The sequence below is a fragment of the Punica granatum genome, chromosome 8 (genome assembly GCF_007655135.1).
Source record: "Punica granatum isolate Tunisia-2019 chromosome 8, ASM765513v2, whole genome shotgun sequence".
In the NCBI taxonomy this organism is placed as follows: Eukaryota; Viridiplantae; Streptophyta; class Magnoliopsida; order Myrtales; family Lythraceae; genus Punica; species Punica granatum.
The window spans coordinates 7,460,506-7,473,190 of NC_045134.1; the positions used below are offsets into that span (position 1 = coordinate 7,460,506).

At 34.1% G+C, this 12,685-nt stretch overlaps 1 protein-coding gene across 1 annotated transcript; it reads right to left on the reverse strand.

Annotated features, from left to right (window-relative positions):
- Positions 1-77: 77 nt before the first annotated feature.
- On the reverse strand, positions 78-9,477 carry LOC116188521 (TMV resistance protein N-like). Its single transcript, XM_031517941.1, has 4 exons — positions 8,982-9,477; positions 5,290-6,418; positions 4,902-5,189; positions 78-1,446 (listed from the first exon to the last, which is right to left on the reverse strand). The coding sequence occupies exons 1-4, from the start codon at positions 9,425-9,427 to the stop codon at positions 397-399; spliced, it is 2,913 nt and encodes a 970-aa protein (XP_031373801.1). The 5' UTR covers positions 9,428-9,477; the 3' UTR covers positions 78-396.
- Positions 9,478-12,685: the final 3,208 nt, after the last annotated feature.

The following is a 12,685-nucleotide window of genomic DNA, read 5'->3' on the forward strand; positions in this document are numbered from 1 at the left end:
GTCTATAATGTGATATATATATATATATATATATATATATATGCATATATTTGATATAGCGGAACTACAAATTCGGCAATATAATCCCATCTGAGCATTTCAATTAAAGAACTGAATGTTTATTACACCAAGAAAAAGGGAAAAAAAAAAGAACTGAATGTTTTATTGGAACATCAATACTTACAATCCCTCTTAATTAGGTTATGTGACACAGACCGTCACCCCTAGCAGGTCAACGCGATCAACCCCTGTCATTGTCTAATATACTCCCCGGCATGCCAAGGCAATCCATGACACTGCAACTTCCTACAAACCGTAGAAGATCGAGCTGAGTCACAGTCGGATTTTGCCAATATAAAACACCACTAGCTAGATATCAAACCCAGCTTGACTGTTTCAGCTCATCTCAGACTTTCCACGAACACCCCTAGATTTAGAGCGCCGCTTACCAGCAGCCAGCAGCTGGTCCTTACGTTTCTTAACTTGGGAGAGTCGCCATTCCTCAACGCCTTGACCATTTATCGACACCAAACTAGTTTTATTTAAAAGATCCAGGATGACGCTCTCTAGTACACCAGGGTCCGCAGATAGATGGACCAGACCTGCTGGAAGCTTTGGCAGTTCTTTGAGTCGTTCGCACAACTGCACAGAAAAGTTTTCGAGCGAAGAAAGTTGATCGATTGTCGAAGGCAACTGGCATATGTTGGTCCATGATAAGTCCAAAGTTCTCAAGCAAGACAAACGCCCGATTTCTGGTGGGATTTCTTCTAAGTAGCTTCCAAATGCAAGCAACTCTTCAAGATTCTGCATCATTCCGATAGACCGAGGTAACGTTTTCACCTTGCAATATGACATCTCTAATATTATCAGTTCCTCTAGATAGCCAATCGAGCTCGGAAGTGTTTCAAGCCAGCGGCACAAGCTCAGACAGAGATACTGAAGCTTCTTAAGGCGTCCGATGGAATCAGGTAGCTGAGCAGTATATGTAAATTGCAGGTCCAATTGAACTAATGTCTGGATATCTCCAAGTGTTTCCGGTAGCCTTTCTATCCAGCAACTTCTCAACAACAGGTGTTTAAGTTTCTTCAGCTTGCCAATCGTGTCTGGAAGCGTCACGATCCTGACATAATATATATCAAGAACTACCAAGGATTTCAGATTACCGATCGAATCCGGCAACGTGGTGAAGTCCGGGCTGCAATTTGATAGGAAAAGCTCTTCTAATGCTTCAAGAGAACCGATTTCTTCGGGCAAACCTAGAAGAGACCCGCAATCCCTCAAATCCAAGTGCTTCAATTTCTTCAAATTGCCGATGGAGCAGCTGAGTCTTGTCAAATCTTGACAATCATTAAGAAGCAATCTCTCTAGGTTCTTATATTGTGATAGATCGAGTGTTCCAGATATTGTACACGAAGAGAGATCTAGAACTTTTAAATTGTCTCCGGCCTGGAATAGTCCAAAGAAGAAAAGGAAAAAAAAAAAAGGTAAATCTTGAAGAAGAGTAAATTGAAGCATAGATAGATTAGAAGTTCCACATTTTTATGCATATAACAAATATGCCAACTAATTCTCTTCTTCCTTTTATGCAAAATAACATTTATTCACATTTCACTAACAAGAGTAATAACATTTGACAATTATTGATTTAAAACTTCAAACAGTGATCATAAAAAGATTTTAGGTAATTTTCGATAAAATTTTATAATTATTTTAAATGATTAAATAATACTTTGCAATTTTTTATTGTTTAATGTGCAAAATTTAATTAATTTAATTGTTAATGTATATTTATTGATTATATATAGTTTAAACATCATATTGCAAATTTCTTTTTCACCCTTTTTTTTTGAATCACGAAATCTTTACTTACAAATATTTATTTATTTATATTATAACCACAATTCATACTAGCTTGTTATTTTATTTGAGGGTAACATACTCTAAGAGTACACGACCCTTTAGAAATGTAACACTTTTATACAAAATAAAAATTGAAAAAATTTAATACGTAAAGTTTGAAAATGTAGCAGCCAACTACAATCCATCATCTCTGAGATATGGTTAACAAGTCTGATAGTATATTTGGTAATTATATATATGATTAGGTAATTTGTACTTTTAATGTTTGCATCAGTTGCATTATTCGTATTCATTTTCAAACAATTATATTGTTTCTGTAATAATTACTAATAAAAAATGATTTACTTACTCTAAAAACACCAAATTTTTTTAATAATCAATTTCAAATGTTGAGCAATAACTTTTAAGTTAGGCTAATTTTGAATAGTGTAGTAATTTATTTTTTTTTAAATTGGCTCTATTTTTAATATTCATTATGATTTATTTAATGGTCTATGTAGTATACAAATTTGTGATATATCTATATCTATATTACAAATGGGAGAAGGAAGGAAGTTGGACTTTTCTTCTCTCAAAATACCCTTACAAAAATAGTTTAATTAATTGAGGGCCATTAGATCATGGGTAGTTAGAGGATAATTTTGTAATTTCTTGTTAACTACTAACACCAACTAGCCAACTAAACTTATTCCTCTTACTCTTTCACCCTCTTTCTCTTCCTCTCATCTCCATCCGTACCTCACTTCTCCTCTCTCTCATAATTTATTTTCTTTATTAGCGCTTTAATTTTATAATTAAATAATAATATTAATAGATCTTTTTATAATTTGTATAAAATAATTTGAATGTATAAAAAACTATTATCTTTGCAAAAAGTTTAAGATAACAAGAAATGCATGAGGCCGCTTGTAGCGAGGGTATGCGTCTCATATATATTTAACGGGGGAATTCTTATACAAACATGACTTATACTTTTTAAGTGTCTTTTTTGTCTAGCCAAAAATAATTGTGGTGATATTCTCACATCAAATACTTAACAATAATTATAATTAGCAGCTTCACATAAATTGATGGTAAGCTTATATCTGCAACCAACTAAAATTTTCCAATAGGAATAATATAAATCTAATTAAATATTTACAGTTATATATCTATGGTTGAAATTTTATAACAATTTTTATTTTTAAATAATGATCATCTTTATTTTGGGTTATTAATTTCTTTTGTATTCAGTATATAGGGTTTCTTTATTCTTATTTTCAACTTAATAAGCATTTAATAGGCTCATCGATTAACTAGTAGGTAATCTTGTCAGAAAATATGTATATATATGCCATGCATTTCTAAGAAATTTATAAACACATGTTGTCTTAGGAAGTTAAATTTTTTTCCAAACTTTGAGTCCTGAAGGTCCTTTATTTCGTATTTGAAGATGATTTTCTACTTATAATTTCTCTATCTATATTTAATTTTTTGTAATTTTGTAACATTTCCAATACATTTATAAATAATTCTATGAAACCGATTCCATTATTATTTTTAAGTATATGTTATAATTATTTCCTGTGGTCAATTTGTCTTTTAATTTTATAATTGCAGTTGTAATTTTGTGTGATCTTTACCATTTTAATGACAGAAGCTATGAATGTTATGAACCAGCTATTGCTTATTTGTTTTTTCGTTTTTAAGTACTTTTATTTTCATTTTTCAAACATTGATTCTTAAGTAAATTTTTTCAAAATTTTCAAACTCAAGCATATTAAATTGGGTTAATTGCCTAAAAAATATAAACTTTTTACATTTTATCAATTCTAGTACTAACTTTTTTTCTTGATCTAAAAATACACGAACTATCAATTTGATATCAATTTTAGTACACCTCAACTTTTTTGTTAATTTAAATGAGAATCGATAGCCACACCCTTCGAGAAAAAATTGAAAGGAGTAAGTGGTGGGAGTCTCATTGGCGACTACCATCCTCCTAATTGGGGTCATCGAAGACCTTTGCTGTCATAACAACTTTGTTTGGGTGGCGGTAGTTGTTGTTGAGACCCATGATCGAAAAAATGGAAGTCGTGTTAATATTGATATCAAATTGATAGTTTGTGTATTTTTAGGTCAAAAAAATTCATGTTAGAATTGATAAAATGTGAAAAATTTATATTTTTTAAGCCAATTAACCCTATTAATTTCTACTCAAGTAGGAGATGGATAGATAAATACTAACTCATGCAAGATAAAATTAATTTAAGAGCTCATAAGCAAATCGTTCATGTAAAATATTCCATATACATGATCTCAATTATCAATCCAATTTATTAAAAATAATCATAAAATCCAAAAGATGCAAAATTCCTAACTTTTCAAAGGAAAAATTAATAAATATAGAGTCTATAAATTTTTTATATTAAGTATTCGCAATTGTCTTTTTCTAACTCAAATTTAGTGTATTAATTTTTGTAAATTTGAATAATTTTAGATAAAATAACTAATCAATTCAATGAAAGATTAACTTAATTTAACTTTTAGAGGCTAATAATGATTAATAAAATTATGTATATTTATTTACTAATAAAATAGCAATTGCTTATAAAAAAATAATAAGTGATTAGAATTTTTCTTTTTTGTGAGATTGATATATTTTCTTTAATGACAACAATAAGGAACATTATTCAATTTCTATATAACATATTAATTTATTAAGACATTTGTTATTATACCCTTATATAATAGAGTTCTTTACAATTCAACCCCTATTTAATTGAGTGAGATTACTATTCTACCATTATTTGGTAGAGATAATAACAATTCAACCCCTATTTAGTAGGGTGGGATACAATTATATATATATATATATATTAAAGTGTTTTTATTAGGGTTTTTGGGTCCAAGCATTTTTTGGTCCATTAATGGTCTTACCAGACATTTTTATTAGTGTAACATAGTCATTATACGTACATAATCATTCGAACATGCGTATACATGGAAGAAGGATAATAAATGCAAAACTTGGATAATTTACCATGTAAAACAAAACATACCTTTATTTGGCTCCATCCTTCCCATTCTTCGCAGATATCACTATTGGAGAGATCAAGAATTGCTAGCTTCTCCATATATAGATTGGCTGCCTTGAAATCCGAAGGGCAACGATGCCAAGATAGCCATCTTAACTTTTTAAATTGATGCTCGAAATCCCCAACAATATTAATCCCGTGCAAATGAAGACATCTCAGATTGCGAAGTTTTTTAAAATGACTTTGCAAGAGATTGCAATTTTGTGTAGGATCATCACTTGAAAGATACAAAACTTCAATTTTTTCGGATCCCTGTAAGAAATGAGGAAATGTATATTGGAAACAACAATAACAAAATTTCTTCAAAGAAATAATTAAATTTGGGTTCATGTGCACCAGCATAAAATCTTACCTCTTCTCTCTTCAATATACCCAATGCTTCCTCGTGATCCCATAGCCGGCTGCGCATCCCAGAATCCATAAAGTTCTCCATACAAATAATTTCTTTCCCTAGATCTCTGAGATAGTCACGCATCCACAGTTTGCCATCATCTGTTACTTTTATAATAGATGCTGAAATTAGCTCTTTAGTCCCCATCTCTGGACGAAATCCGCAAGATTCCCACATGTAATTGGCAATTTTTATCTCTGTTTTAGCTGGCAAACATGCTATATCAAGAAAGATTTGTTTTGCTCGAAAGTCTAGCGCTTTGTAGCTTATCATTAATGTTTCTTGGATGTTCTTTTGAGGTATCGTCATCATCATATTTCGGCTGTTCTCCCATGCTTCTTTATGTTTGCCAAAAAGATGTGAACCTGTGATTTCAAGAGCCATAGGAAGTCGTCCAATAACAGAAATAACATCTTTTGATAGATCGACGAAATCACCTGGAGGATAATCCATTTTAAAAGCGTGCCTCGAAAATAGTTGAAGAGCATGTTTGAAATTCATTTCTCCCATTTCCAAGGTCCACAATTCCTGCGACTTCTTCCCATTGCCCTCTTCCATATGCTCTTGCTCAGCTGCTGAAACACCTATATCCCTGGTTGTGACAATTATCCTACTTCCAGGAGAAAGCCAACTCGAACTTCCAGCCAGACTGTCAATTTGCTCCCGTTTATCCACATCATCAAGAACTATGAGAACCTTTTTATTTTGTAATCTTTTTTTGAGGGTGTTGATCCCCTCATCGGTATCCGAAATAGTTCCCGAGTCTTTTGGTAGAAGATCATGAATTAGCTTCTTCTGCAGATGCTCAAGGCCATGTTTTGAAGACTCTCGAATATCTGATAGGAAACTACAAGCCTCCTTAAAGTAGCTTGATAGTTGATTGAACAGGGTCTTTGCGAGAGTTGTCTTGCCGCTACCGCCTATTCCATGAATAACCACATATCTCACCTCAGGAGCTTGAATTTCTAAGTAGGCCAACATTTCTTCAATATTTTCATCCATTCCTACTAGGTTGTTAGTTACAACCCGATTTTTTACCTTCAAATTTTCCAAGACCTTTTTGATAATTGATTTGCATAACTCACCATGACTGCCACAGGGGGAAAAAAGAAGAAGAAGAAAACAGTCATGTTTCATAATCATCAAATTCAAGAACAGGTCCCAAAAAAAAACAACTAAAAGTCCTCATGTACATGATTTCAGGAGTCACGAGCATTATCATCGTATACAATGACATATTTCTCGAGATATCTCAAAATGTCATGTGTCAAACCTTTCATTTTCTGAAAATAATGTTTTTAAATAGAAAATAATAGAAAACTACTAAAACTATTGTCATAATTAAGCTAGTAAATAACTAGTTGTCATGTCATTCGAAAATAGCGAACCAAAGAAAAATGTCTTGGCAACTTGGATGAAATGATTTCATTTTATGAACTTCCTACAAGAATCAAGATCAACGTCTGTCTTTCTTGGGCCGCCTACTCCTATGAGCAAAGAAGCCAGTAGAATCAAACATCAGACCTTTGCATGTTAATGCAATTCAAGCAAATAAAAAACTATCGAATACTCAGGAATGAGCTTCAGGAAAAAGACGAACTCAGAGATGGAACAATTTTTGAAGGAAAAAAGATATTACGAACTCAACAATTTTATGAAAAACTTTCAATATGAATATCCATTATGACTCATCGAATGTTTTTGGGCATATAAAATTAGAATTCCAAAAAAGAGAAGTCGCGCTTCGCGATGGGATGATAACAAAGTCATTTGAATTAATTATAAATTGTTCAACTATAGAAATAAATTGTCAACTCCGATCTTCCTTCACTTTTTTAATTTTTATTAGTTTTCTGTAATTATTTAATAAAATTATTTTTTAGAAATATTAATTGATGAAAAATGTGAATTCTGGATGGAAAAGTAGACGGTAAGACTAGTGGGAATGAAATACGTAATTTTTAGGACGAAGTTGAACAAAACAAAAATGTAGAGAACAAAAGTTAAGAAATAATGCAAGAATTGACAACTAAATATGAAAAATAAGCATAAATTCTTTAGTTATTTTAGTTATTGATAAAGTAATTTTTATGAGAATATATATATGTAAATATATATATATATATATATATATATATACACACACACATATATATTGCTGAGACTGAAACAGAAAAAGATCCGAATCTCTAAGCCGCCGACTTCAATATTCCAATTACGTTAATAAATTCCTCCAAAATTATTTCCAACATCATTTCTTAAATATTCTGATATTCTTAGTTATCTGCATTATATCATAACAAGTAAATTTACTTCCAACTGTAATTCAAATCTAAATTATATTCTTTGTCGATATAGGGATCATCTCTGCACAATCTCTACTGTCTCTATAAACATCGGCCAAGTACATCTAGAGCACACCGCTGGCGACCTCCATCGGAGGGATCTGCCCGGCGGGGGGAAGAGATCAGGGTTGGGAGCTCCCCTCCAGCTACCATTCCCTGATGAAGGTTACCATTGTCGTCCTGGCGACTATCTTGCCGACCGAACGGTGGAGGTAGGTAAAATGGTGTGGGAGGCATTTGCCGAACTCAGGCGGAGCTACCATTGTCGTCCTACCCCAGAAAATCCCCCCCTTTTTTTTTCAAATTAAAAATACTATTTGACAAATAGCCAAATTTATACGTGGTGTCTTATCAACAGCTAAGTCAGCAAAAACTGGGTCGTCGAGTATTCTTATTTTAAAAAGAGGGATGTGGCTGTCTATTTTTGAAACCATAGGGGATGTCAAAGAAAATTTTCCCTTTATTTAAGTTTATTTTTCATAAAGCTAGAAAGTTCAGAAGAGATGTAAATTAATGCTATATATATATTTTTACATTCAAGCATGTCCATATACGGTTGAATCGCATAAACTTCATCAAACCCCAAGCTTTGTTTTGTAAATTCCCTGGGTTAATTTCTTATTCTATTAAGACTATCCTTTCTCTAGTGCCTTTGACTACCTAGTTAGAAATGACTGTTAACTAGCTTAAACAAGTCATTACATATATAAGAAAATGTCTGAATTTATAATATAAAATAGTCTTGATTATATTTCATTTTGTTTTTAATTTATTAGATCGAAAAATATCAGCAAATAAACTCAACACTTTGGATAAGACTATCAATCGTATCACACACTTGAGTATTTCGAAAAAGGTCCCAAGTGGCCTTTCACCTTTCTGTGATATAAATATTTTTCTTTACTGATGTCCATCCTATGCCCTTTTAAGTTGCTTGATCCATTAATTACATTCGTGAACCATATATATTGACTCACAAAAGTTCCAACAGATTCCACAACTGAAAATCTAGCTCATGCCCTTTCATAATTTCCCCCCCCCCCCTTACTTTTGAGCCTTGAAGCTACTGTTTGTTCTAATAATTATTTATCGATACTTTCTTTCCTTTTTTTTTTTTGATGAGCTTTTGCCAATACTTTCTTATTTTACACAGTAGATTCTTTTTTTGTTCCCTGTATTTTCAGATAGATGGATGTTTGTGATTTCGTTATGGGTTTTGGAAAATTCTTATTCCTGCCCAAGTGAATAGTTTGGCAAATGAAACATGAAAATTATATGCTTAGAAAAAAATTAAGAATTGTCACATACCCGGTATTTTCTAGTTTCGATCCTTTTATCTTAGCCACCACCTTCAATGCATTCTCCCACCGTTTCTTCTCCATTTTATGCCCATTTTGTGTTTGCAGAGCAGTGCGATAAAGAGGCGTTTTGAGCTTTACATCATCCGGAGTCACGTCATAGAAGATAGGCATAATCTTTTTTTTCTTTTCCACCATTTCAGCTAGTTCGCTGAGGCACCACTTGCTAGAAGCATAGCCCTTGGAGAAGACGGGCATGCAGATGGTTGATTTGTCTATGGCCCTTAGGATCTCTTCGATCTTCTCACCTTGGTGAATCTCTTCATTGTCTCTGAACACGCGAAGCCCGGCATCAATCAGGAAATGATAAAGGCAGTCTGCAAATCCTTGTCGAGTATCCGTGCCCCTAAAACTCAGGAACACTTGATACTCAGCTCCTGTTATGACTGAGTCCATCTATTTAGGTACGAGTAATTAGGTTTTGGAGAGTGATTATGAAAGTTGAAGATGGAGAGAAGTGATAACAAGCTGGGAAAGAAGTCCCAAAATTTATAGAGGAAGTGGGTATAAAGCTAGGATGATATAGCAAGTAAAGTACATTAATTTCCTTTGCTTGAAGAGAGGAAAGCATGATATGCTATCCACATTTTCCTTTATGCGAGGTTTAAGAATGATGAAGACACTAAATATAGGATAAAGCGGATGAGTAAAGAAGAAAGCAAAGCAATAGAAAAACGTGTAAGGCACCATTTGGAATTTTTGTGAGTGCAATTCTAACTACAAATTTATCAATCTTTGATAGATCTGCAGAAATTGGACAGATTAAGGCACATCCAAGCTCCAACCTCATCTTCATATGCAATATAGTCTTAAATTGTCGTTGAAACTCATATGACAGCCTTAGTAGTGGTAAAAGGATATCATTTTGGCAATAATCATGACCATGGTTTATTGTAAATTCAGTGTCTCTAAAATCCGAAATTTTTTAGATATTAATGGCTCCAAAATGCATAATACTATGCCCAAACATCTGTTTTTAAGAGTTTGAGAAATTCATAAATTCACATTCAATATTATGCATACTGGAGTTGTAGGAAATATTGTCCAAGCTATGTTTCCATTATAATTTTCGTATGGTAGTCAGCTATATTTGTTTTTTTTTTTTTGGTTTCCAATTTCCAATATATAAAGGAGCTCGCTATATTTTCAATGCGATTAAAGAAGTATAGGTGCCAGAAACACAAATTATATTTGTTCAATGCTGGACAGTGACACGTTATCAGCTCGTGATTTCTTGTTCACCATTAGAGCTGCCGGAGAACCTCCATGTGCTGAATTTATCAGCTCAAAAACTTGTTAGCCTATCTGATCATGATTTAATATGTTCAATTGCTGAAAAGTGTACGAAACTCTTGTGTTTTCATCTCAAGGCCATGGAGACCCACGGGGGGTGGGGGGGTGTGGGGGTTGGGTTTGGGGTGGGTGTGGGAAGAAGAAAAAGAAAGCCAGGGATGAAGAAGGCCGAGGCTTTGGTTGCCTGTGACCAAAGGAAACCATATTTTAAATGTCGTCTTTGGAGATTATTGCCGAACGATTGCTCATTTCAATGTTTAGAAGTCTGAAGCAACTGCCAATGTACCCTGAACTGACTCTATGTTCCTCTGTTTGCATTCGGCTTCGGATTAACATTTAACCCACAGACAGAAAACATATACTTTGTTTGAACACGTCTGCTGGTAAACATTTCAGCAAGTAATAAGTGATGCATCTATCGACCGTCAAAGTCTTGGGTTCTGTGGTAGGTATTGCTTGTTGAGCTTGCTAATCCAATACGTGCCTTATCTAGAAGCTATTCTACAACCCCAACTCTCCGATCCGAGGCTTTCTTTCTGTGTCTAATTGAACATTACTCAGTGATTGAAAAGACAGAATTTTTCAGGTGGCAAAGATCCTGTTATCTTTGTTGAGAAAGAGATGAGATGTTTAGGTTGATCAAACTTGCAGGGAGCTCCAGCAATTCCTGAAGCTTGATGACGTCTCTCGATATGGAGCTTTGGGAGAAGAGGCGGGTTTACTGATGGGTTTCAGTGCCTGAGTCCTCATGGAGACAAGTACAAGAGTCTCAAACGATGCAGTTCCTTTGGATATTTGTCTCCGTTCAATTTTTGTACATCTTGCATGCCACTCTTTGAACTTCTCAAGCTTTTCAAAAGGTGTCAGGTAAGTTACTGGTTCAACTCCCTGTCATTTTACAATCACTTTAAGTTCATTTCCGTTTCCAGCGGTGTCAGGTAGCTCACTGATCATTGAATCTGCCCAACTCAACTAATGATTCGTGGCGAAATGTAAAATAAAAGACTGATGACTCTGCATCTCTAAATTCTTCCGGAAGTTGGTCCATTCCATAGCACGGTGACAAATATAGATGCTTGAGTTTCTTTAGCTTGCAAATGGATATTGGAACATCAGCAGTTCGCAAGAGATAGGATGGCCAAGGACTTGAGATTGCCGATATTTTCTGGTTAGGTGAAAGAATCAATTCCCCTCTACCTCTTCTTCCAGAGCAGCTAAAGAATCCACTTTTCACTTACATCTACACCCGTGAGAGGTCGGGAATCACTAGATTCAAGTTGGAGAAAAAGTAACTAAAACCTCAAACAACACTCAACCTATACAATTCAGGGAAGCTTAAATTTTCCATAAGTTTTGAATTCTTTACTTCAAAAGCAGAGATTCTTTAATCACTTGTGCAGTTCGAGGAACCTTAAATTTTCCAGACGTTTTAAATTCTTTACCTCAAAAGCAGATATCCTTCAATCGCTTGTTGTCAGTTAGGTGCCCCGCTTCAACCGTTTTGGGAGCCCATTATGAAGTATAAAATGCAGACTAATTGGCCACAAAATTAGGAGTTTCCACACTCAACTGATCACATTGAATTTCTTTCTTTACCTCTCTTCATTCAAGTATCCATGGTTGGTTGCACTCTCCAGGATCCATGACGTCCTTTTGGCAAATGATTTCACATTCAAGGTCTCTTGAATCTAAAGCATCATCCATATAACTCGTGGCCACTAATAATGTTCACTGACGATTTGGGAACAAGTCCTTTTCTTGATAGTATAATGCATCGAAGCTCACCATCAACTGAAATTTATAAAATCCATCATTGCATAGTTTATTAAAATTACAGCACCGTTATCAAAAGAGGATGCAGTGCAGTGGCATAAGCCCTTGATTGGTCGATACTCACCGTGGGACTATCAATGCCTCTTTATTAGTTATAAGGATTTCTACTTCATTGTATCAGGCCCATGGACCTCTATTGTAATTGAAAAAAAAAATTATAGCATCATTCTTGATTTGTTCCCTCTTTCTTTTTTCTTTTTCGTTACAAGGGAGGTCTATGGGCCTAATACAATGAAATAGAAATCTTAATATCTAACAAAGGGAGAATAGTCTCATCGAGTATCGAATCTATTGGTTATTAGGCCTCCTAATATCTGTTTTTTGCCTCTGATGCATAAACCGAGTTGCCTGTATTGACATAAGAGCAAAACACGACCTTCATGATTTTGTCTCTATTGACGCAAGACTATTGTTATGCCCAAGAATAGTTACTCCAGACATTTCTGCTTTGTGTTGGAGATTAATGACTTAAGCAAAAGCAGATCAGATCCATAGCTAACCAAGACTAGAGACATCCACCCAACACAC

Excerpts from the sequence above, each read along its gene's own strand:
- LOC116188521 (XM_031517941.1), bottom strand. The coding sequence starts at position 9,427 with ATGGACTCAGTCATAACAGGAGCTGAGTATCAAGTGTTCCTGAGTTTT. Across the intron at positions 5,190-5,289 it reads GTATATTGAAGAGAGAAGAG|GGATCCGAAAAAATTGAAGT; the intron begins GTAAGATTTTAT and ends CATTTCTTACAG. Across the intron at positions 1,447-4,901 it reads AAGGATGGAGCCAAATAAAG|GCCGGAGACAATTTAAAAGT; the intron begins GTATGTTTTGTT and ends GGACTATTCCAG.